The sequence below is a fragment of the Lutra lutra genome, chromosome 15 (assembly GCF_902655055.1).
Source record: "Lutra lutra chromosome 15, mLutLut1.2, whole genome shotgun sequence".
Classification (NCBI taxonomy): domain Eukaryota; kingdom Metazoa; phylum Chordata; class Mammalia; order Carnivora; family Mustelidae; genus Lutra; species Lutra lutra.
The window spans coordinates 57943281-57964201 of record NC_062292.1 but is presented as its reverse complement, the minus strand read 5'-3'; the positions used below and the strand labels follow the sequence as shown (position 1 = coordinate 57964201).

The 20921-nt window shown below is 41.4% G+C and overlaps 1 protein-coding gene across 1 annotated transcript in view; it reads left to right on the top strand.

The window, feature by feature from the left end:
* The window catches only part of RAB3GAP2 (RAB3 GTPase activating non-catalytic protein subunit 2), a 93824-nt gene that overhangs the window by 64754 nt on the left and 8149 nt on the right, over positions 1–20921 (top strand). The window contains 8 exon segments of the mRNA XM_047703648.1: positions 6094–6199; positions 6449–6609; positions 7722–7950; positions 12295–12468; positions 12573–12679; positions 15126–15192; positions 17100–17170; positions 19708–19743. Coding sequence (XP_047559604.1) covers positions 6094–6199; positions 6449–6609; positions 7722–7950; positions 12295–12468; positions 12573–12679; positions 15126–15192; positions 17100–17170; positions 19708–19743 — 951 coding nt within the window.

The following is a 20921-nucleotide window of genomic DNA, read 5'->3' as shown; positions in this document are numbered from 1 at the left end:
ATGTATGGTTTTAACTAAACATTTACATCCTTTAAAAACAGATTCCATTCTCTGTTACTTTGCAGTGTGTATGTCAGGAAGTAAGGCGGTTAAAGGTATGCCTAGGTTGGTTGTACGTGGATGTTCACGAGTGGCTTTATTCGTAATAGCCCAAAACTGCAAACTACACAAATGTCGTTCGGTAGATGAATGGTTAAACAAACTGGTAGTTCTTTACCACGTACTTCTTTACCTTTTCCTCAACAATAAGACTAAACTGTTGATTCACATAATAACTTGAATGAACCGCAAGGAAAATATGCTGAGTGGAAAAATGCCCATCTTGGAAAGACATGTGCTTGCATGGTTCCATTTTTGTGTAGCGGTCATGAAATAACACCGTTACAGAGATAGAGAAGAGGTTAGTGTTGGCGAGGGGTGAGGGATGAGTGTTGGGAGGGATGGGTGTGGCTGAAAAAGGTCCACACAGAGGAGTCTCTTGCTGACGTATAGTTGAGTGCTTGACCATGGTGATGTTTTTGAAAAGCTACACATTTGATAGAATTGCATGTACACACATATGGGTGTATGCATTATTGGTGAAATTTGAATAAGCTTTGGATTTTGCCAATGTTAACTTCTTGGTTATGATATTGTGTAAGATGCCACCATGAGGGGAGGCTATGGGAAGGGTGCATGGGATTTTGTTGTGTTTTATTTTTTGTTCCCCTAGTGAATCTATAACTATTTTAAAGTAAAAATTTAAAAAGAGAGCAGATAAGTATTATCCAAATTTGAGATGCTTAAATAAGATGAATACAGAATACTTCTTATTTTTAAATTGTGTTTAATCAGTATCAAAATGTCTGCATTAAATCCGGAGTTCAAGAAACATTAGAAGAAAATGAACCTCAGATCTTACCTCAAGTAAGTTGAGGTTAAAGATTGAGTTAAAGATTAACTCAAAATGGAAAATAAATATAAGACATAAGACTACAGAACTTACAGAAGAAAAGGAGAAAGCTTGGTTCGGGCAAAGATTTCGTAGGGCACAGAAAGTGCGAACAGAAAAACATATTGATCAATTGCACTTCATCAAAATTCAGAACTTCTGTGTTTTAGAACTGTTAAGAAACTGAAAGGCAAACCTTCCTTTTAAAACTTATATTTGAGGGCGCCTGGGTGGCTCAGTGGGTTAAGCCGCTGCCTTCGGCTCAGGTCATGATCTGAGGGTCCTGGGATCGAGTCCCACATCGGGCTCTCTGCTCGGCGAGGAGCCTGCTTCCTCCTCTCTCTCTCTCTGACTGCCTCTCCATCTACTTGTGATCTCTCTCTGTCAAATAAATAAAATCTTAAAAAAAAAACTTATATTTGATAAATGAATTGAATCCACATTAAGAAAGAATTCATACGACTCAATAAGACGACAAAGAATACAATAAGGAAAGTGAAAGATCTGAACTGTCACGTCACCAAAAAATATACTTACCCGTGGCAAATGCTCACATGAAAAGTGGTCAGCATCTTTTACTGTTGGGGAAATGCCAGATAAAACCACAGGAGTCTCTTTCGCAAGAGAATGACCGAAACGAAGGTGACTGATGGCACTAAGTGTTGATGAAGATGTGGAACAATCAGAACAATCAGAATTGTTGGCCAATGGAAATGCCAACAAATACAACAACTTTGGAAAACTGTCCAAAAGTTTCTTATACTGTTGAACAGCGATTTACCATAAAATCCAGCAGTCTCACTCCTAGGTATTTATCTAAGACGAATGAAAACATATGTTCATAGAGATTTGAAATAAAATGTTAGCAGCATCTTTATTCAGAATAGTCCAAAGTGCAAAGAACCCAGATATCCACTGGCTGATAAGTGGTAAGTTATGGTACGTCCATACAGTGGGAAAAAAGTTAAGAAGAGATACACAGTACAACTGTGTAATAAATAAAGAAATGAATCTCAAAAGCATTATACTAAGTGGAAAGATCCAGAAACAAGACTGCCTATTGTATGATTTTAATTATATGAAATAGAGTGACAGAGCAGAGGGGTGTTTGCTAGAGGATGAAGATGGGCATTGGAGATTGCGCAAAGGGAACTTTGGGGGATGAAGATGTGCTTTACTATGTTTATGGTGTTGGCCACCCAAACTGAAATTAATGAAATTTATTGTAAATATGTATATATCATAATGTAATAAAGTGTTCTCTAGAAAATCTGATTATTTTAAATCCATAAAGCTGTGGTCTATAAGTATATTTATTATTGTGCTATAGAACTTATAAAATAGGTTGTAATTTTAAGTTCTTTTTAAAAATCATCTAACTCTGAGAGACTGTATTTCACTTATTCCAAATGATTGGTCGCTTTTCCTTTGTTTTCCTCAGATGAGTATTTTATAGTTAGATTTTTAAAATATTCTTTCAATAGCTGAATGCTTTCAAGCAGTCATGTAAATTTTTAAAATCGAGTACAGAGAAATAAGGCATTTTCACTGAAAGCGTGTAATTAATAGTTACGAATGGGAAGGGAGGGGAAACTTCTTCAAAAAACCCCAAAAAACAAAGCCCAAGAATTAAAGTAAGAAATTGAATGTACAATAAGACCGGCTTGTAAAAAAAAGTCTGCTTGGTCATTGTGGTCACATTGATCAGAGGAAATAGCTAACACATTCAGCCTGTGAATAAGCCGCCTGGCCTTAGGAAGATCAAGTGCAGGGGTTTCGTGTACCCGTGTAGTAAGTGTGCATCTTGCTTACAGCCTGCTCATTCCCGAAGCAGTTAGTGCCAGGGCCAAAATACTAACAAGTGACATTTTTCTACGTTACTAACTTACAGTTTTTTTTAAAAAAAGAATAAATGTCTATTGTATTACATTAAAAGAGTGATAGACTTTTAGGAGTTAGGCATCTAAAAGTCATGAATAAAAGGTGTTAGGTCTTTCAACAAAATATATAAAATATATTATTGGTGTTATAAAGGCATTTGAACTGCTAACTCTTTTTTCCTGAACTATTTTATATGGTAATTTTATTGGAATTATGTTTATAAAGAAATTTGCTACTTATAATCGAGGTTTTGTGTGTTTGTGTCTATTTTTTTTTTTAGGTTGTGTGTATTGTTAAATTTGGAAATACTTCTAGTGTATAATGCCTACCAATTTTTCTATAAAACTTACACTTGATTTAGTCAGTATTTTACTACATTAGCGTAATTCACGACAACAGCCTGATAGTTTTTTAGATGTTTAAATGTTTAAAACTATAATTTAATGTTTAAAACTGTAATTACTCTCACTGGAATTTTATCAAGTTTTAATTCTGTATACTAAAACAGACCTAATTTTTAGGAAAGACTAGAAAATAAGGCTCATTCAAAAAACTGACAAAGAAAGTTTCTTTTAAGTAGAGACAGGGCTAACAGATGGCTTCTTCATGTTCTATCTGCCAGCATTTCTGCTGAGGGAAGGATTAAAACATCTGGGATGTTAATATTACAGGAGGAGGATACTTAGCAAAAAGTAAAGTTCATTAGGCATTAGAAGCTTCTACCCAGAACCCGTGGGATTTTTCTCTTTCATTGTTAGGTACAGGTTTTTACCAAGTCTTAGATACCGCTCGACTTAGGAAAGAGGAATTAACCAACTTTCCTCTCAAGGTTTCTCTTAATAAAAATCTAATACTCAGATACCATCTGGTAATATGTCAGTATGTGACATTTATATGTGAAACAACATAGTTTACATTTATAATATGAATATCCACATTATGAATAATATGTGACATTCTTTGCTGTGATGTATTGAAAGGATATTTTGTATTTACTAGTTGTAGAGATTGTTATCTTCAATATACTTTTCTTTCTGTTATGTGTGTCTATGTGTATATGTGGTATCTTAGCTCTGTATTCTCCTCTTTGATTATTTTTCTCCTTTTACCTTAATTTTTCCTAAAAATTAAAAAAATCTATTGCTTATGAGTGATTCTAAATTATGTCATCTTGTTCTTATAGTTCCCGTGGCAGTCTGTATTGCATTCTGACCTTTCACGTGCTAACTAAAACATAACTGATTGGATTTTTAAAGTTAATAAAAAACAAGAGGAACACCGCTGGGTTATAAGCAAAGATTACCTTGCTGCATGAGAGTTAGAACAGGGCTGACCTAGAGAGAGATAGAAGGAAAGTTAAACAGAACAGGGTTTTTTGTTTTAGAATTTGCTAAATAAGGGTGGTGATAGGGGGAATGGTTAGTTGGAGAGAAAATAAAAGAGTTTATAGTATGACGGGGAATTCAGGCCGTGGCATTCAATTCGTCTAACTCTTTGGGTTGTCCATCTTTTTGAGCATTTTGAAACTTTGTTGCTGCTGAAAAGATGAATCAAGCTTTGAAAGACACTAAACCCGTAAGTGTGTTTAGAAACCTGGAGTGCTTGTAAAATACCCCTGGGCATATATTTTTTGCCTAAAGTTAATCAGAGTGAGCCCAAAAGATAAGTCCTCCTGCTCCCCCTCATTTCCTTTTGGCTTGCTTTCATAGCACATATGTGCCCAAAACACTGAGAGTAATTTCCAGTTGATTCTGGAGTGTCTTTGTTGCCTATCCAGGCAACTCATTTCTGTAGCCTGCCTGTAAGTAGCAGTGTTGTGTGAGGTAGAGGGAATAGCCTTGATATGTGGATAGAGTCAGTCAAAACTTGGTGGACTATACAGGGTGTTTGTGTGTCAGGTGGAAAGCACATGGTATAACATGAGCCCAGTTTTATAAAAGCCCCATGTCGCTCCATAATGCTGTCTGTATAGCTGCACTTAGGAAGCTGCCAGAGGCTTGGCACCTAGTCTGCCCTCGGTAGCCACCAGCCTTTGTTGTTGCTAGCGTTGTCATTCTCTTAGGAATGTGCAGGCAAATATGAAAGCACATACGTGTTTGTAGAAAAAAAATAGGTTTCTGGATAGGATGAGGTAGAAAGGAGGCTGACATAGGGAGAGAGGTAAGAGGGTTAAACAGAAAAGGGAAAAAAAACTCCTTTTAAAAGCATGTGTGTGTATTGTTTGTACAAATTATATGTACAGTCTACACACATGTACAGTTTTTTAAAGAGAAAAAACACACATATTAGGATCAGGCAGATCTTGGTTGAGACTTCAGTCCTGACTCACTAGCTCTATGGTGCTGGGTAAATTACTTCTTTTCATCATTTGTAAAATCTGGGAGACCGTGCCTGCCACGGGATTGTCGGAATTGGACAGGGTGATGCCCGGCAAGTACTTCCGTATCCTGGCCCTTTGGTTGTTCTCCCAGTTTCCTTCACACATGACTTCAACTTCCTACTCTTCTTCACTTTTGAAAAGTATTTATACTACTATATTTAAACTGGTAGTCAATCTTTTATTTTCAAGCGTTTGTTTTTGGTTTTAACGTGAAGGTCCCGCAGAGTTAACGCTAACCCAGGCCTTTCGCAAACACCAGTACTGACAGGTGCGGTGCCATGCCATTGAACTTCTCATTATCCCAGAATTATCTGTGTGCAAATTTTGTACATCTTAAAATATTTCAGTTCTAAGTAGATAGGCTGGTTCGTAGGCATCTTAAAAGTCACTTATGTTGACTTAAATGTTTTTGCTTATAAAATCTGTTTCTCTTGACTTATTAGTGATTTAAAAAGTAGAATCCGATCGCTTTACTTATCTGTTCAGCACTGCCAAGTTCACAGTACCTTGTGGCCAGTGTGGGGTGAGGTCCACAGCTCTGCGTCCTTCCTTTCCTCCTGGCAGCTGAGTGCCTTCTTGCCAGTCTATGGAGATCTACGCTAACTCGGTAGTAGTAACCTTTCTGGTACTTTGCTCCCTAATCAAGGCTCAGCCTGGAAAGCGGAGCTTAATTAACCCAAAGAAGAGACGGGAACGGTGGAAGTTACAGATCTGACAGATACGAAGAATCTCTTCAGTGGACAGGGTACCTTGTTGTGTCTCTCATGAGAGGCGATGTAATGAGCAGCCCCTCATTTCTCACCCTGAAGGACTGAATCACTCGTATACACGTCTGTGCTCTCTTGACAAGTGCCACATTTTGGTTTTTTTATTACTGAAAATTATTTAAATTTGATTTCAGTCTCTGCTCCTGAGTGTGTGGCTTTCTAAGGAAAAAGATATTTTGGATAAACCGCAGTCTGTGTGCTGTCTCCATACGATGCTGTCCCTTCTGAGCAAGATGAAAGGTAAAAGGCTGGGGGGCTGCTGCAGTTGCGTGGGCCTTGAGACGCTGCTGCTCTTGGAAATGACCTGAGCTGAAAGCAGATGCTTAACCCACTGAGCCACCCAGGGGCCCCATGGATTAATTTCTAATTCAGAAATTTACCAATCTATCACAGGGGAACTCAGTTTCAACATTATGTTTAATGTTAAAGGTCGAACAGAAAGAATCAACAAGCTCAGGCTTTCCTTTAACTTTCTCTTTTTGCCCATAGTGGCCATCGATGAGACCTGGGATTCCCAGTCTGTGTCCCCGTGGTGGCAGCAGATGCGCACGGCTTGTATTCAGTCTGAGAACAACGGAGCTGCTCTGTTGTCTGCACACGTTGGGCATTCCATTGCTGCACAGATCTCAAACAGTATGACTGAGAAAAAAGTAAGTCGGCGGGTGGGGGGGGTGTACCTGGTCTTGGAAAGGTTGGATCTCTGCCTGTCCAGTCTGCTTAGGGGCTGCTTGTCCCTGTCTGGACTACAGTGTCTTTGATGTTACGGAACATCTAGAGTTTGAAATGTGTGTCCAGCAGATTCTCATTTGTCTTTCTGGGAGGGAGGGGTGCTGCCCTTAACTTGTTTGTTCAGATGACACGCATACTGAATTTTGCCGTCACCTCGTACTTTCACCTTGAGGGGAAAAGTATGGCAATCAGAGGGCAGAGGTCTGGCTCTCGGCCAGCAGCTGGTGATGTGTGGTGAGTCCCTTAAACATGAGTCTCCTGCTTCAGGTTCTTCATCTAAAGATGGTCAGGGTTAGACTGTGTTATGTCTGAGGTTCGTTATAGCTCTGGAGTTCTACAATTGTATTTATTACCCTCCCCCTTTTTATAAACAGAAGTTGTTTTGGCATGGGGTGTTGAATGACTTGAATAAAAGTTTCCTATTGACCTTTTGCTTTGTGGTTTTTCCCTTGTCTTTTTAAAGACTCAGATTTATTTTTTTAAAAAAACAAACATCTCTTATATCTCATGGTAGATCAAATTTTTTCTGGGGAACGTTGATTTAGTTGGATGAGTCAGTTAAATAGGCCTGTAGAGATTCACTTAACATTGTCAGTCTCAGTAGTTCATATGCTAAATTTAATATTACTGGCCTAAGATGTTTATGATAATGGAGAGAGAAGGAATTTGAGACTCATATTGTGTGTTGGAGAGTGCCCTCTGAAGAGCGAGCACTATCCTGGTACTAACAGAAAAGACCATGGACCTTGTTGGGTATGGCCCTGCGAACTCGTTAGTGCCCATTGCATGAATCAAGGGCTTTCCCGGGGGTCTTACTGTGAATGTCTAGACTCTGTCACTGTTGCCCCCGAGTCTCCAGTCTCCTCCTGTCACTCATGTTCCATCCAGCCAAGTAGTAATACTTGTGAGCCAGCATCTGCGTGTTGCTTTGTGACGTATCCTGACTGTCATCAGCTTTCAGGTTCAAAGCTCATTCAAGTGCGTGCTGATCCAGAGTCTTTGCCAGGGTATCACCAGGGCATTTTTTTGTTAGTTTTCCCAAACAGTGTCGGGTGCTGATTCTGAGGCCCTCACCGATTCCTGGGAGGCCCTTTCTCTTGACATGGAATACTGGAAGCTCCTGCTGAAACAGCTGGAGGACTGCCTCATCCTTCAGACTCTGCTTCACAGCAAAGCAAACACGCCAGTCTCCAAAGTGTCATCGCTGCAGGCTGAGCCACTCCCGAGGCTGTCTGTCAAAAAGTTACTGGAAGGGGGAAAAGGTAAGCTGGGGTTGATGGGACATTGCACCTACAGATCTGTGTGTTTATGGTGTGGACATTTCTGGGGCTTTTTATAGAAATGATTGCAAGGATAGGGAAAGACAAGTACATTTAGATTTAAAAAATTAAAAATAACCTGCCATGTATTTCTTCTCAGTTAATCTCCTCAAAGTCTGATTCGGTCAGTTCCCTGCTCAGGAATCCCCATTCCTTCCCCTGCCTTAGAGAATTAGCCACGGTTCTCAAAGAGTGCTCAGAGGACCTCGAGAGCCCACCCTTTTCCAACTTCATGTCTCTGTGAGGCTGGCTTTTCCTCCTGCACTTCAGCCAGAGCAACAGATCCTAATAGATGGCGTGCAGAAGCTGATCGGAGAATCCAGATGTAAGCTAGACAGCAGAAGAGGCTTTGCAAAGGTTGTAGTGTTGCTCCTCTCCCAAAATGTCTTTTCTTGCTTTGGGAACTATATTTTCATAAAATGTTATTAACATGTAATAGGTTTATTACTTATATTTAAAAATGAATTAATAAAAGTATTTTAGAATTTTCTCAATTTTAATTTCTAAGACCAGGAATTTGAATCAATATAACCCATAAGCTAAGGTTTGGGATTGTCAGTAATTTTTAAGAGTTTAAGGAGATTCTGAGACTTAAGAAATTCAAGAACTTCTGGAACAAATAGAAACTGGTTCTCTAAGAACCTTGGGTTTGAATCTAACCCGTTTTTCCATTTCTTGCTTGCTGATTGTGGTTCAAATGAAGCATCTGTGTGATTCTCCAGCTCTGGGTCTGAGCCTGTCCCCTTCCCTCTCCCGACCTGTCCCATTCTGGATTCTAAATTGTACTTACTCCTCTTTCAAGGCCCTGCTCAAATGCTTACTCCTCTAAGAAACTGCTCATGGTCTACTAGCTACCAATTTTCTCTTCTTCCTCCTGATTTCCACAGGACCTTATACCTCTTTTGTGATTTATCACTTTCTACTATTCTAGAGCCATTGGGTTCTTGTGCTTACATCCTGCAGGACCAGAAGCATTGTAAATTTTTAGTTGTCTTGGTGTACTCTCTTTTTACCAGCAGCTCTATCAGGCATTTGATCCTGGAATGTCTGTATTCCTGGATTTGTAAATACCCATGTGTTTATAGATTTCGATTTAGTTAACCTGTCTTCTTATCCTTTATAAGATTTGTAAACTTCAGCCTGAGAGGCAAGGCCTTAGGTTTTGCACACAATTAGTGGCCTCCGCAGCTGCTCTTAAGGAACATAGACTGTGGGTGCCGTCCTGATGCTTGCCGTCTGCCTTGTTCCGGTTTGCCGGCATAACCCAGAAGGAGCTTATACACTTGTTTGGAGTTCTGGTTTTGTGACTGCCACCCAGGGGACCCCTCCAGATCGCCTGACTCTGGTGGCCAATGGAGCTTATGCTTGTGGTCCCACAGGACTGTATATATTTGCTTACTTTTAAAAGCTAATGCCTGACGGGGTACCTGGCAGTGCAGTTGGTTCAGCATCTGACCCTTGGTTTCAGCTCAGGTTGTGATCTCAGGATCATAAGATTGAGCCCCACTTTGGGCTCTGTGCTCAGTGTAGAGTCTGCTTGAGATTCTCTCTCCCTCTCCCTCTGCCCTTCTCACTTGTGCTCGTGTGCTCTCTCTCACTCTCAAGTAAATAAGTTAAAAAAAAAACAAACAAAAAATCTGATGCTTGAGGTTCTGGCTTTCAGTCAGCCTGAATGTAGGTGTGAAGATCCTCTCTTTTGGGACACTGGCTGGTCTTGGCACATCCTCAGCTGCTGTGAACTGTTAAATATCTACTAGGCTGCTTGGCTAAGCACAGAGGTTTGAGAGACAGGAACTGAGGCATGATTGAGCAAGGCCATTCCTTTAAGACTGGAAGAGGTCGTTCCATCTACTGTGTAGAAACCAACACAAAGACTCATGCAAAAGGAAGAAATAGAGAAATATGTTCCAAGTGCAAGAACAGGAGAAAACTTCAGGGTGGGGAGAAACCTTAATCAGATGGCGAGAAGTCATTTACCTGATAAAAAGTCCAAAGTTATAGTCCTAAAAATGCTAACCAAAGTGGGGAGAAGAATGGATGAATACAGTGATAACTTCAAGGAGACGGAAAATAAGTAGGCATCACAGAGCTGAAGAATACAATAACCGAACTCAGTACATGCTAGAGGGTTTCAGCCGCAGACTAGGTGAAGCAGAAGAAAGGATCAGTGAACCCGAAGACAGGGCAGTAGAACTCGCCCAATCAGACAGTTACAGATATTGTAACAATAGATAAGTTGTTATTTCTAAGCATGTGGTAATCACAAAGCAAAAACCTGTAATAAATACACAAAAGATAAAGAGAAAGGGCTATAAGCAAACCACCAAAGTAAGTTATCAAACCACGGAGGAAGAGAGCAAGAAAAGAATAAAGGAACAGAAGAACTATTAAAGCAGACAGAGAACAACATGGCAACAAGCAACATCTACCAGGAATTACTTTAATTATAAACGTGCTAAATTCTCCAATCAAAAGACAAAAGGTGGCTGAATGAGTAAAAAAAAACAAAAGCCATATATATGCCACCTCGACACTGGGCACACACAGGCTGAAAGTGAAGGGATGAGAAGAGATACTCCATGCAAATGCAAATGGAAACCCCCCCTCTTTTTTTTAAGTTTAAATAAGTTGTTTTTTTAAAAAAAGACTTGCGAAAAAGTTTAAGTTGTAAACTCTACACTCCTTGCTGCCACCTGCTGATAGGGTAGGACCTTCTTCGTGATATTAACCTGAGCAGTGTGAGCAAGGGCTTGATTTTGGAATGGAAACTACCAAATGACCTGGAAGTCAAACATGAGAAATTGGAATACCCAGCACATTGCTGTCCTTTATTATCACCGATAAGTGTGATTTTACTGTGAAGCTTTCTTTTTTTTGTGGAAAGGTTTATATTTGATCAAACTGGGAAGAAGAAGTTTTGGTAATTAGAGAACAATGTATCATTTGTTTTAGGTAAGAAACAGGACTCTTTGTCTTGAGTGTTTTCCAGTTTCCATGTAGAATTTTTTGGCCTATGTCAGTGACTGAAACATGGGAAAACATCATGTTTCTTAGAGGTAACTAATTTTTGCCTATAAGTACTCCATGTAGGCAAGTTATTTGGCTATTAAAAGTAACATGTTGCCTAAACAGGTATCATGCTAATCAGTCTGTTTCACTTGTATATAAATGAAAGTGGTTTAAAGGCACCTGGGAGGCTTAGTCAGTTAAGTGTCTGCCTTTGGCTCAGGTCATCCCAGGGTTCTGGGATCGAGCCACTTGTTGGGTTCCCTGCTCAGTGGGGCATCTGCTTCTCCCTCTGCCCTTCCCCCTGCTTGTGTTTTCTCTCCATCTCTCTCTCTCTCTCTCTCTCTCTCTTAAATAAAACCTTCTTTTAAAAAAAATGATAGGGGATGCCTGGGTGGCTCAGTTGGTTAAGCAGCTGCCTTTGGCTCAGGTCATGATCCCAGCGTCCTGGGATCGAGTCCCACATCGGGCTCCTTGTTCGGCAGGGAGCCTGCTTCTCCCTCTGTCTCTGCCTGCCGCTCTGTCTGCCTGTGTTTGCTCTCTCTCCCTCTCTCTGTCTCTGATAAATAAATAAAATCTTTAAAAAAAAAATGATAGGGGCACCTGGGTGTCTGAGTGGGTTTAAAGCCTCTGCCTTCAGCTCGGGTCATGATCCCAGGGTCCTGGGATCGAGCCCCGCATCAGGCTCTCTGCTCAGCGGGGAACCTGATTCCTCCTCTCTGCCTATCTGCCTCTCTGCCTCCTTGTGATCTCTGTCTGTCAAATAAATAAATAAAATCTTTTTAAAAAATGATAATGTTGGGGCGCCTGGGTGGCTCAGTGGGTTAAAGCCTCTGCCTTCGGCTCAGGTCATGATCCCAGGGTCCTGGGATCGAGCCCCGCATCGGGCTCTCTGCTCAGTGGGGAGCCTGCTTCCTCCTCTCTCTCTGCCTGCTTCTCTGCCTACTTGTGATCTCTGTCTGTCAAATAAATAAATAAAATCTTTAAAAAAATAAATAAAAATAAAAAATGATAATGTTTTGAAGATGTATTCATCCCTTCCTCTGTGTCTGGCGAAGTATATTTTGAATTTGTGGACATAGAAGCTACATGGTATACAGACAAGTGTATGCATTTATGTTTAATATATATTAGAGTATATATATATATTAGGTTATTATATAATTATATATATAATATATATATTAGAGCATAGAGATGCCCTTAGCCATCAGATATTGCACTTGGCCTTGCCGTCTTTGCTGAACACTGAATTTTCATTTTCTTATCTCCAAACTATAGGTGGCATTGCAGACAGTGTAGCCAAGTGGATATTTAAACAGGACTTCAGCCCTGAAGTACTAAAACTGGCTAGTAAGGAAAGAGATGCAGAAAACCCAGATGAACCCAAAGAAGGTATTAACAGAGGTTTACTTGAAGCATCAGAGGTGGAGATGACCCTAGGAGCCATACCAGGTAATCCATAAATATGAAGAAATATGCGGCCCAGAGTGGAGGGGATGTGGCTGAGTCTTTGTTAAGGAAAGAATAATAAATCTGTCCTCTCTTGTGGCTTTCAGACTTGTTGCATTTAGCCTATAAGCAGTTTCCATGCAGCCTTGAGCTGGACGTGCTGCACGCCCACTGCTGTTGGGAGTACGTCGTTCAGTGGAATAAAGACCCAGAGGTAAGGTTCTCGCCACTTCTTTCCTGTTAATTCTGTCGTTGTGCTCATGCTGTACATATGTGGGACTGTTTAGGTCAGTGACGTACTGTAAACACTGGACTTTTCCTGCTTGGGATGCCGCTGTACTAGGAGCGGTGCTAGGTCTTTTTCCATGCATTATCTCTCAGTCCTCACAGAGAACCTGTGACATGTGGACATTGTCAGTACCCCCATCTGGAGAAGAGAAACCAGGCCCAGAGAAGTTCGGTTCCATGCCCCAGGGCACACTGCTGAGTCGGTCCGGGCCAGGATTTCCACCTAGGTTTCTTTGTGTTTAGAGCTGGCGTGTTTTGCCCCCGCTCCTAGTTAGGTTGTGATACGTATATTTTTTATTTCCTTTTGAATTCCTGTATGAGACGGCACGAACTTACTAGAAACTTTGTAATATCGTAGTCATCCTGATAAAGCCAGGGTGAAGATCCGGACGCTGACCTAGTGTCTGCTTGTTTAGATATCCCTGCGTTTGTCCGTCACTTCTCTTATGTTCATCTCCGAAACACCGAGAAAGCCGCCCTATGTACAAGTCCAGGGTTAGCCTAACTGCCGCCCTATGTACAAGTCCAGGGTTAGCCTAACTGCCCTTTTAGCTCTCTGCTGGGGCATCGTTTTCTGCCACTTTCTCTCGCAGAACAACCGTAGTCGGGAAGCAGGATAGGCCCTGAGCTGAGGGGCTGGATTTGGGTCCCAGCTGGATTTCTGACAAGTGTCTGGGTTGGGGCCAGTCACTGAATCTCTGAACCTGTTTTTTTCTCCCTCTACCTTTTTTTTAATGGAGGTGCCAATCCTTCAGGATCGATGCCTGGATTAAGTAAGATGTGAAAACATAGGATGGGTATTGCCCTTTGCCAATAAGTCCGTCCCTCAGGTCTCCCTAGTCAGTGCCCTGGTAAATTATCCCTCTCCAAGCCAAATACTTTGTGGTCCTTATGTCAGGTTGCACTTTTGAAGAAAAAAATCTCACTGATGAACTAACGCACACTAATACATGAATTAATGATACTCTTCCTCTCCCAAAAGTGTTGTCTTTAATACGTAAATCACTTTAAAAGGTTTTTTTAAAAAGTGCTTTAAACAAAGGAATGGCCCTTGATCAATTAAATCTTGACCAAAAAGTGATTTTAGCACAGGGGACCCTGTTGATGGTCCCTAAGTCACCCTCTTCAGTGGCCTGCTCTATGATCTGAGTGGCCATTGTGTTTGGGCTCTCCCCTTCAATGGAAAATTTTTCCTACAGGAAAAAGTAATGTTACAACTATAATAAGGACGTAATAGTTTGTAAAATCTGAATAGATTAATTCCAGATTCAGCTCTAACAGTGATACATAAGGAGAAAATTCTGTTTTACATCATTCATTATAAACTGAAGGCGGCTTGGGACACAGCTGAGGTCGAGCCTCATTGCCCCTACTCACCAGCTGTATGATCTCTGGGAACATTTCTCAACCCTTTGTTCTTGATTTTTTTACTGAAAGTAAATGAGGACTGTAGCTATCTTGAAGGGGTGTTGCAATTTCTAGAGAAAATGCATGTGTAGTGCCTGACATCTTGACTAGTGCTATCATGGTCTATTTAAATTGTTTACATTTCAAATAAATGACCATTTTTCTTGTTTTTGTTTTTTTTTTTTCTTATTAAATAATTCTCCTTTCCCCATCCAATCCCTACCCCAGTTCTACCATTTTATACATGAGCTTCATCAGGGTCAAAACAATTGAAATTATTTGTGGGAAATCACTAACACTAGTATGTGTTATCAAAGGTGATAAGTTTAGTGTTTGTAGCTGTAATATTATTTAGCAAAGATCTGGGTAATGTCATCAGTTTTACATGCTGCATGTGAGTGTTAATATGTCAGACCTCGATTAGAAGGAGTTGAATTTCAGACATGTTTCCCTTCACTGCTTTAGTTTTCCTCATTGGCATGTTATCACTAACCAACTGTATAATTTACTTACCATAGTTAGCTTGCTTGCTTGAATGTAACCTCAGTGAGAGCAAGGATTTGGGTCTCTTTGTTCATTACAGTGTCTCTGGTGCATAGTAGTGCCTTAATAAATAATTGTTGAATAATGAAGAATGATATTTGCAAAGAAGTAATCCCACCTCTGTGTGAAATTCAAGTATTAGAGAAAATACTGCTGTCATGTCCAGGCCATAGTGAATATTGATTCCAGATGTCAGCATATATGACCTGGTATCCATCATCATGTAGGTAACGTGAATTTATGAGAGACCATTGACACTGTCCTATGAAAAATTTTCTTTTACCTAATTCATCTGTGTTCTTATCACCACATTCTTGGGTAGCTTTATGAGAAATTTAAGAAGTTACCATTTGTGTTTGAAACATCTGTTAAATGATACCTCTCTTTTTTTCTCTCTCTCTTTTTTCCTCCCTGTATGTAAGGAAGCACGTTTTTTTGTTAGGTCAATAGAACACTTGAAGCACATTCTTAATGCGCATGTTCAGAATGGTAAGTAAATAAGCATTAAAAGCGTAACTGGTGGATTCAAAAGAGGCAGGGATCTTTAAGTTCATATTCTGTTCATTTTTTATTTGATGGCTCTGCCTCCTAACCCGTGACTGTGTATGTGTTTGTGTATCATGATGGGCAAAGTCCTGGTCTTTGAACTGCTTAGGAAAATGCTGTTTGGGAGGGGATAACGGGGGAGAAGTAAGGAGAATATGAGACATAAAACACTGATTTTCTTTTTAGATCGCAGGTAGATAAGGAAAGAGGGATGGGCTTCTCAGAAAGGGCTGAAGTTGCTGATGAAAAAGTTAGGTAGCAAGAGCCTAAGGCTATCATATGGTACAAATTGCCTTGTGGTTTTTTTGTTTTGTGTGTGTGTGTGTGATGTTATTTATTTATTTGACAGAGAGATAGCGAGGGAGGGAACATAAACGGGGGAGCGGGAGAGGGAGAAGCAGGCTTCCCGCTGAGCAGGGAGCCCGATACGGGGCTTGATCCCCAGACCCTGGGAACATGACCCAAACTAGAGGCAGACGCTTAACCACCTGAGCCACCCAGGCGGTCCCCACCGCCGTGCTTCTTTTAATAAATGTGACTGTTCTCCATTGGCTGCTGTAACATGGGGACTGCCGATGTCTCCTTGACAAAATGTCACAAATTGTGGTGGAAAAATTGTAAACAGGCTGCTGGTTCCACCAAATAAGAGGGTTTCCCTGGAAGAAGTAATGGAGGGCTCTGCACGAGGCTAGTTATTTTACTAAGTGGTGAAACTAGGTGTTGAGCCACGTAAAAGGGAGGCATCAACTTGGTGTCCATGTGATGAATTTTAGGGAAACTCCTTATTCCTCACCATACTGCCTCCTCGCAGGTGGTATGATATCCAATTGGAGAAATTCTAAAATGTCTCATTTTCTGTGAAGAAAACATGAAAATTTTTTTCATCTCTTACATCTTACCTTCTTCCTGGGAGGAAAAAGAAGATGGAAAGTGACTCATTTGGAAAATAGGGTCTCTAGAGAATTCTACCCTTAATTGATAAAATTAAGTCACTGCTAACTTCAGCCTTGTATTTAAGAACTTAGCTCTTTGTCCAGTGGGTCTCCTGGCTTCTCCACAGCCCCTGAGGCCCTCAGCCCCAGTTACGGAAGCAGCCGCCTGCAGATAATGACCGCAGGGGAGATGGCATGCTGAACCTAATTCACAACAGTTTCAGAAATTTCCATGCCATGGTTTATTGAATATGGAAGTATATAGCCCAGATTTCTTGTGTGGTTGCTTTTGTGTTTTATTTTTTAATACTTCCTCATATGTCACTTTATTTGGTGGCTACATGTGAAAAAAAAAATGACTTTGGGACATTGAGCTGTTTCTCTTGCTTGGCTGTTTTGAATAAAGCTATTCTCAACACTCTGATACACATCTTTGTGTTCCTTTATGCGGTGGCATTGCTGGGTCGTAGGGTGGACACACAGTTAGCTTTAGCAGAAATGGCCAGTTTTCCAAGCGGTTTTGCCACTTTCTGATGCGCCCCCAGCAACCTATGAGCGTTCCAGTGGTTTCCTTATCTTCCCCAACACTTGGTTCGGTCATTTAAAAAAAAAAAAAAAAAGCCCTTGTGTTGGTTGGTTGATATCTGTGATTTTAATGTGTATCTCATAACTAAAGATATGGATCTTTTCTTACACTTAGTGGCCATTTGGATACCCTCTTACACAGCTCAGTTCTGATTATCATTGAGGATAAAGGTTTTTCTTAATTTTACAAATATTGTAATGTGAGATGTCAGAAACGATATCTAAATAAATAGCCCATATAGCTTTATAAGCTTAAGGAAGACAGTAATTTGTTAAGCATGATAAAAGAAAAAACAGATAAACCTTCTACTTACTACTTTACTCGCTCTCTAGGCATTGCTCTCATGATGTGGAATACATTCTTGGTGAAAAGGTTTTCTGCTGCTACGTACTTGATGGATAAGGTAAGGTAACTTTAAATTTCATATACTTGTTTCTTTCCTTAATTGACTGATATTAGAAAGTTTATTTACAGTGGGCCTTGTTAGACTATTTTTTATTTGAGATTACATTTTACTAATGCTCCGTTAACTGTAATGCCTAGTACTGGCATTTTGAGGACCTGGAAAAGAACCTCCCCGATCCTTGAGAGTACTTTCCTTTAAAAGCCTCTTAACCAAAGAGAGTGAGACTTGTGCTTGACTGAGGAAAAGATTTGTACCTTGTTTTAAATTAAAATGTACAAATGTATAGTTAACTCATCCCTCTTTGGATGTAGGACAAGGTATTTTCTTTGGGGTCGACTGCTGCCCTGCTTTGGTTTTCCTACAGAAAATTCACCCCTGTTGCCTTGCGTGTGATTTCTAAATTCCTTTTCTTTTTAAAGTGGTGATGCGGTCTGAGTGCAAAATATTCAGATTTTAAAATTTATGCCCTCTTCTTTGTAGTCGCTTCCTCTGCATCTTTTCCAGTAGAGCCGGGAGTCGGCTACTCTGCACAGCTTTTTAAAGCACTCAACCTGGTATTCGTATATCCACCCCCTTTTTTTCTCACTCATATTTTATCAGTTACTTAATTAAGTGACAGAAATACATGATTACCTATTACAACCAGCCAAAGTAGTTTTAGGAACAAACAGTGCTCAGGGGACAGGACTCAGCGGGCGGAGACTAGCCGCCGCCCCCCAGCTGGGCACCCGGGGCCCTGAGCAATGTGTCCCCAGGCCTGGCAAGAGTATAACTTCACCTGGCATCAGGTGAGTGGATGCAGGAGAGGGACAGCATGTAAGGACAGCACGTTCTTGCAGATGTACACGGACAGACATTCAGCCGTGAGCATGACATTCAGACCCACTTGGGGCCACAGCTCCACTACAAATGCTTTCTTGGCTGTTCCTGGTAACAGTTTTCTAGTTCAACCTGATGTTCCCCACGTGCTCACCTTCCTGGCCTGCTTCAGTGTTTGTTTTCCAGCTCGTTCCTTTTGGCCTTTCTGGTACTGCTCTGTTCCCCTCCACCTCTGGCTGGGGACTTCTGGGAGAGCAGTAGCGCGAAGCCTTTCACGTGTCTGTCACTGTGGGGTTTTGTAGTGTTCGTACATCGACGGCCACACAGGACTCTCACAACCCGGACTTGAATTTAAACAGTGCTGAATTAGGAGGTAGAGAGTTTTGATGATTCATTCGATAAATACTTAACTACAAGTATCTCTTGTGTGCCAAGGGCTGTGCTAGGTGCTGTGCTTACAGATTTCAAAGTCCCAGCCCCTGCCCTCCAGGGACTCCCAGTCTCAAAGGTGTACAGGGTGCTTTGGGGACTGAGAAGAGGAGGGAAATAACCAGGTCAAGGGAAGGCTTCTGGGCTGAGTTGTGGAGGAGGAGTGAGCAGGGAGCAGGGGTGAGACGGAAACGTATTCCTGCAGAATCCGTGTTTGGCTCAGAGCTGGGAGGAGTTTTGGGCGCTGGAAGCACACACCGGGGGAAGGAGTGGAAACCAGGCATGAAGTCTTTCCTGCGTGGGCTGTGGGTTTGGGATTTTCTAACCCTCTGTGTAAACTGCCTAGCATAGGGTCTGGCCCCTAGGGTGAGGGCTCAGAAGGTGGTAGCTGTTATTTTATCTTGAAGATGCTGGGGCAGTTTTAAGCAGAGGAATGATATGTTCAGATTTGTGTTTCAAAAGATTCTGGCAACGGTGATTCTGGCAACGGTGAAACATGTGGGATTGGGAGGGGCCGAGCGTGGTGGTTTGAGGGCCGGCGCAGAGATCTCAGTGAGAGGCAACGAGGCAGAGTCGTTGGTGTTGGGTTCCCGTCTGCCCTGATCCGTGTGCTGCCTCCTGGGAACTCTTGTCAAGTCATGTTCCCGAAGAGTCGGGATAAGTGTGCAGTAGAGTTCATCAAGTACTTATTGAATTGAGAAAATCAACCAGTTTTCTGAGCTAGGACTAGAACTTCTGTCTGCACTGCATTGTTTTTTCTTCTTTTTGACCATTTAAAATGATTGTGTAGCTTTATCAACAAGCTGCTCTTTATTCATAACCTTGAGTTTGGTTCTGGGTTTTAAGGCAACAGTTATTTGCCTTAATAAAAATCTGGTTTTTTTAGAGGGTTTTTTTTTTTTTTAATTCAAAAATATTTATTTATTTATTTTTTTGTTCTGTTTTTCTCAAAATCTTTATTCACAAAAATATTCACACTGTGGTCGCTATTTCATTATTAATCCAAGTATCTGAATAAAACTAAAATAACACAGGTTTAAGATGATGATAATAATTGAAAAATGTTTATTTTTGATAAGGATTATTTGTGAGCCCAAGGATATATTTTTCATAAAACATTTTTAAGTTCCACCACAAAGTTAACTGCATTCTGTTACAAATGAGTAGAACCAACATTTATTTATAGCTGAGTTTTTAAAATTTTCTTACTTTTACTTCTTATACCATAGTAATGCCTTCTTATTTAAATTGTTAAATGAATATAGTATTTTGTGTCCCGTTCTTAGGTTGGAAAATCACCAAAGGACAGGCTATGTCGAAGGGTAAGTGACTCTGTTCACCAGATGCCGAGCTGTCCGTCCTGTGCCTTACGTAGCACCGTATTCACCGCAGGGCTGGACTTGGTCTTTTCCCATTCTGATGGCCTCTCAGGGGATGAGAAACGTGGGAAGATAATACAATGTTAAGGAAACTGGCCATGAATTGTGGCCACTTTTAATTTACCTCTCTAGGTTGTCAGATACCTTCCAACTATAAATTTATTAACATCAACACCCAGTGTCCTGTGGAAGCAGATTCATGAGGGAATTTTAGCTACTTTCTGTAATAACCATCGCACAAACGGTCTTCAGTATGATTCCAGCCCACGGCTGCTGGGCTTCTGTTTGAGGCCGGTGAGGAGGAGTGCTAACTTCTGCTCAGAACTTCGAAATACTCTTACTCGGACACCTTGGGCAATCCCGGGACACGTGAATCCAGCCGTGCTAGGCCCATAGTCCAGACAACCCCACCGGCGGAGAGTTCTGCTGTGCTCCTGAGAGTGGCTGGGACTGTTATGTGTGTACACACACACACACACAGTGAATAATGCAAGGATGAATTACTTAGGATGTGAGGGATTTATTGGTTTTGGGTTTCAAAAAGCTGGTGAGGGACGCCTGGGTGGCTCACTTGGTTAAGCAGCTGCCTTCGGCTCAGGTCATGATCCCAGCGTCCTGGGATCGAGTCCCACATCGGGCTCCTTGCTCATCAGGGAGCCTGCTTCTCCCTCTGCCTGCCATTCTGTCTGCCTGTACTCACTCTCTCTCCCTCTCTCTCTCTGACAAATAAATAAAATCTTTAAAAAAAAAAAAAAAGGCTTAGCTTTTATAAAAACAAAAAAGCTGGTGAATGCAGGGCCAACGGGAGCGACCTGTCGCCCACAGCCCGAGTGTGGTATTTAGTTCCCGGGCTTGGGGATGCTGGCTTTGTTCGGAAGGTTCAGTTCCATCCCTGAAGGATGCTTTGCAGCCAGAGCGGGCTGTTTTCTGAGGACTTCTCCTCAGCTTGGCTGCTGTGTGGCGTCTCAGCACGTACCCTGAGCCCTGACCGCCTGGCTGTCCGGCGCCTTAGCGAGCTGGTCCGCAGGCAGCGGCACCATGACCTGTGGCAACCAATGGTGCCGCGTCTTCACAGCACACGGGGAACACCGGCTTGTGGAAAGTCTGTGTGGGTACTGTCT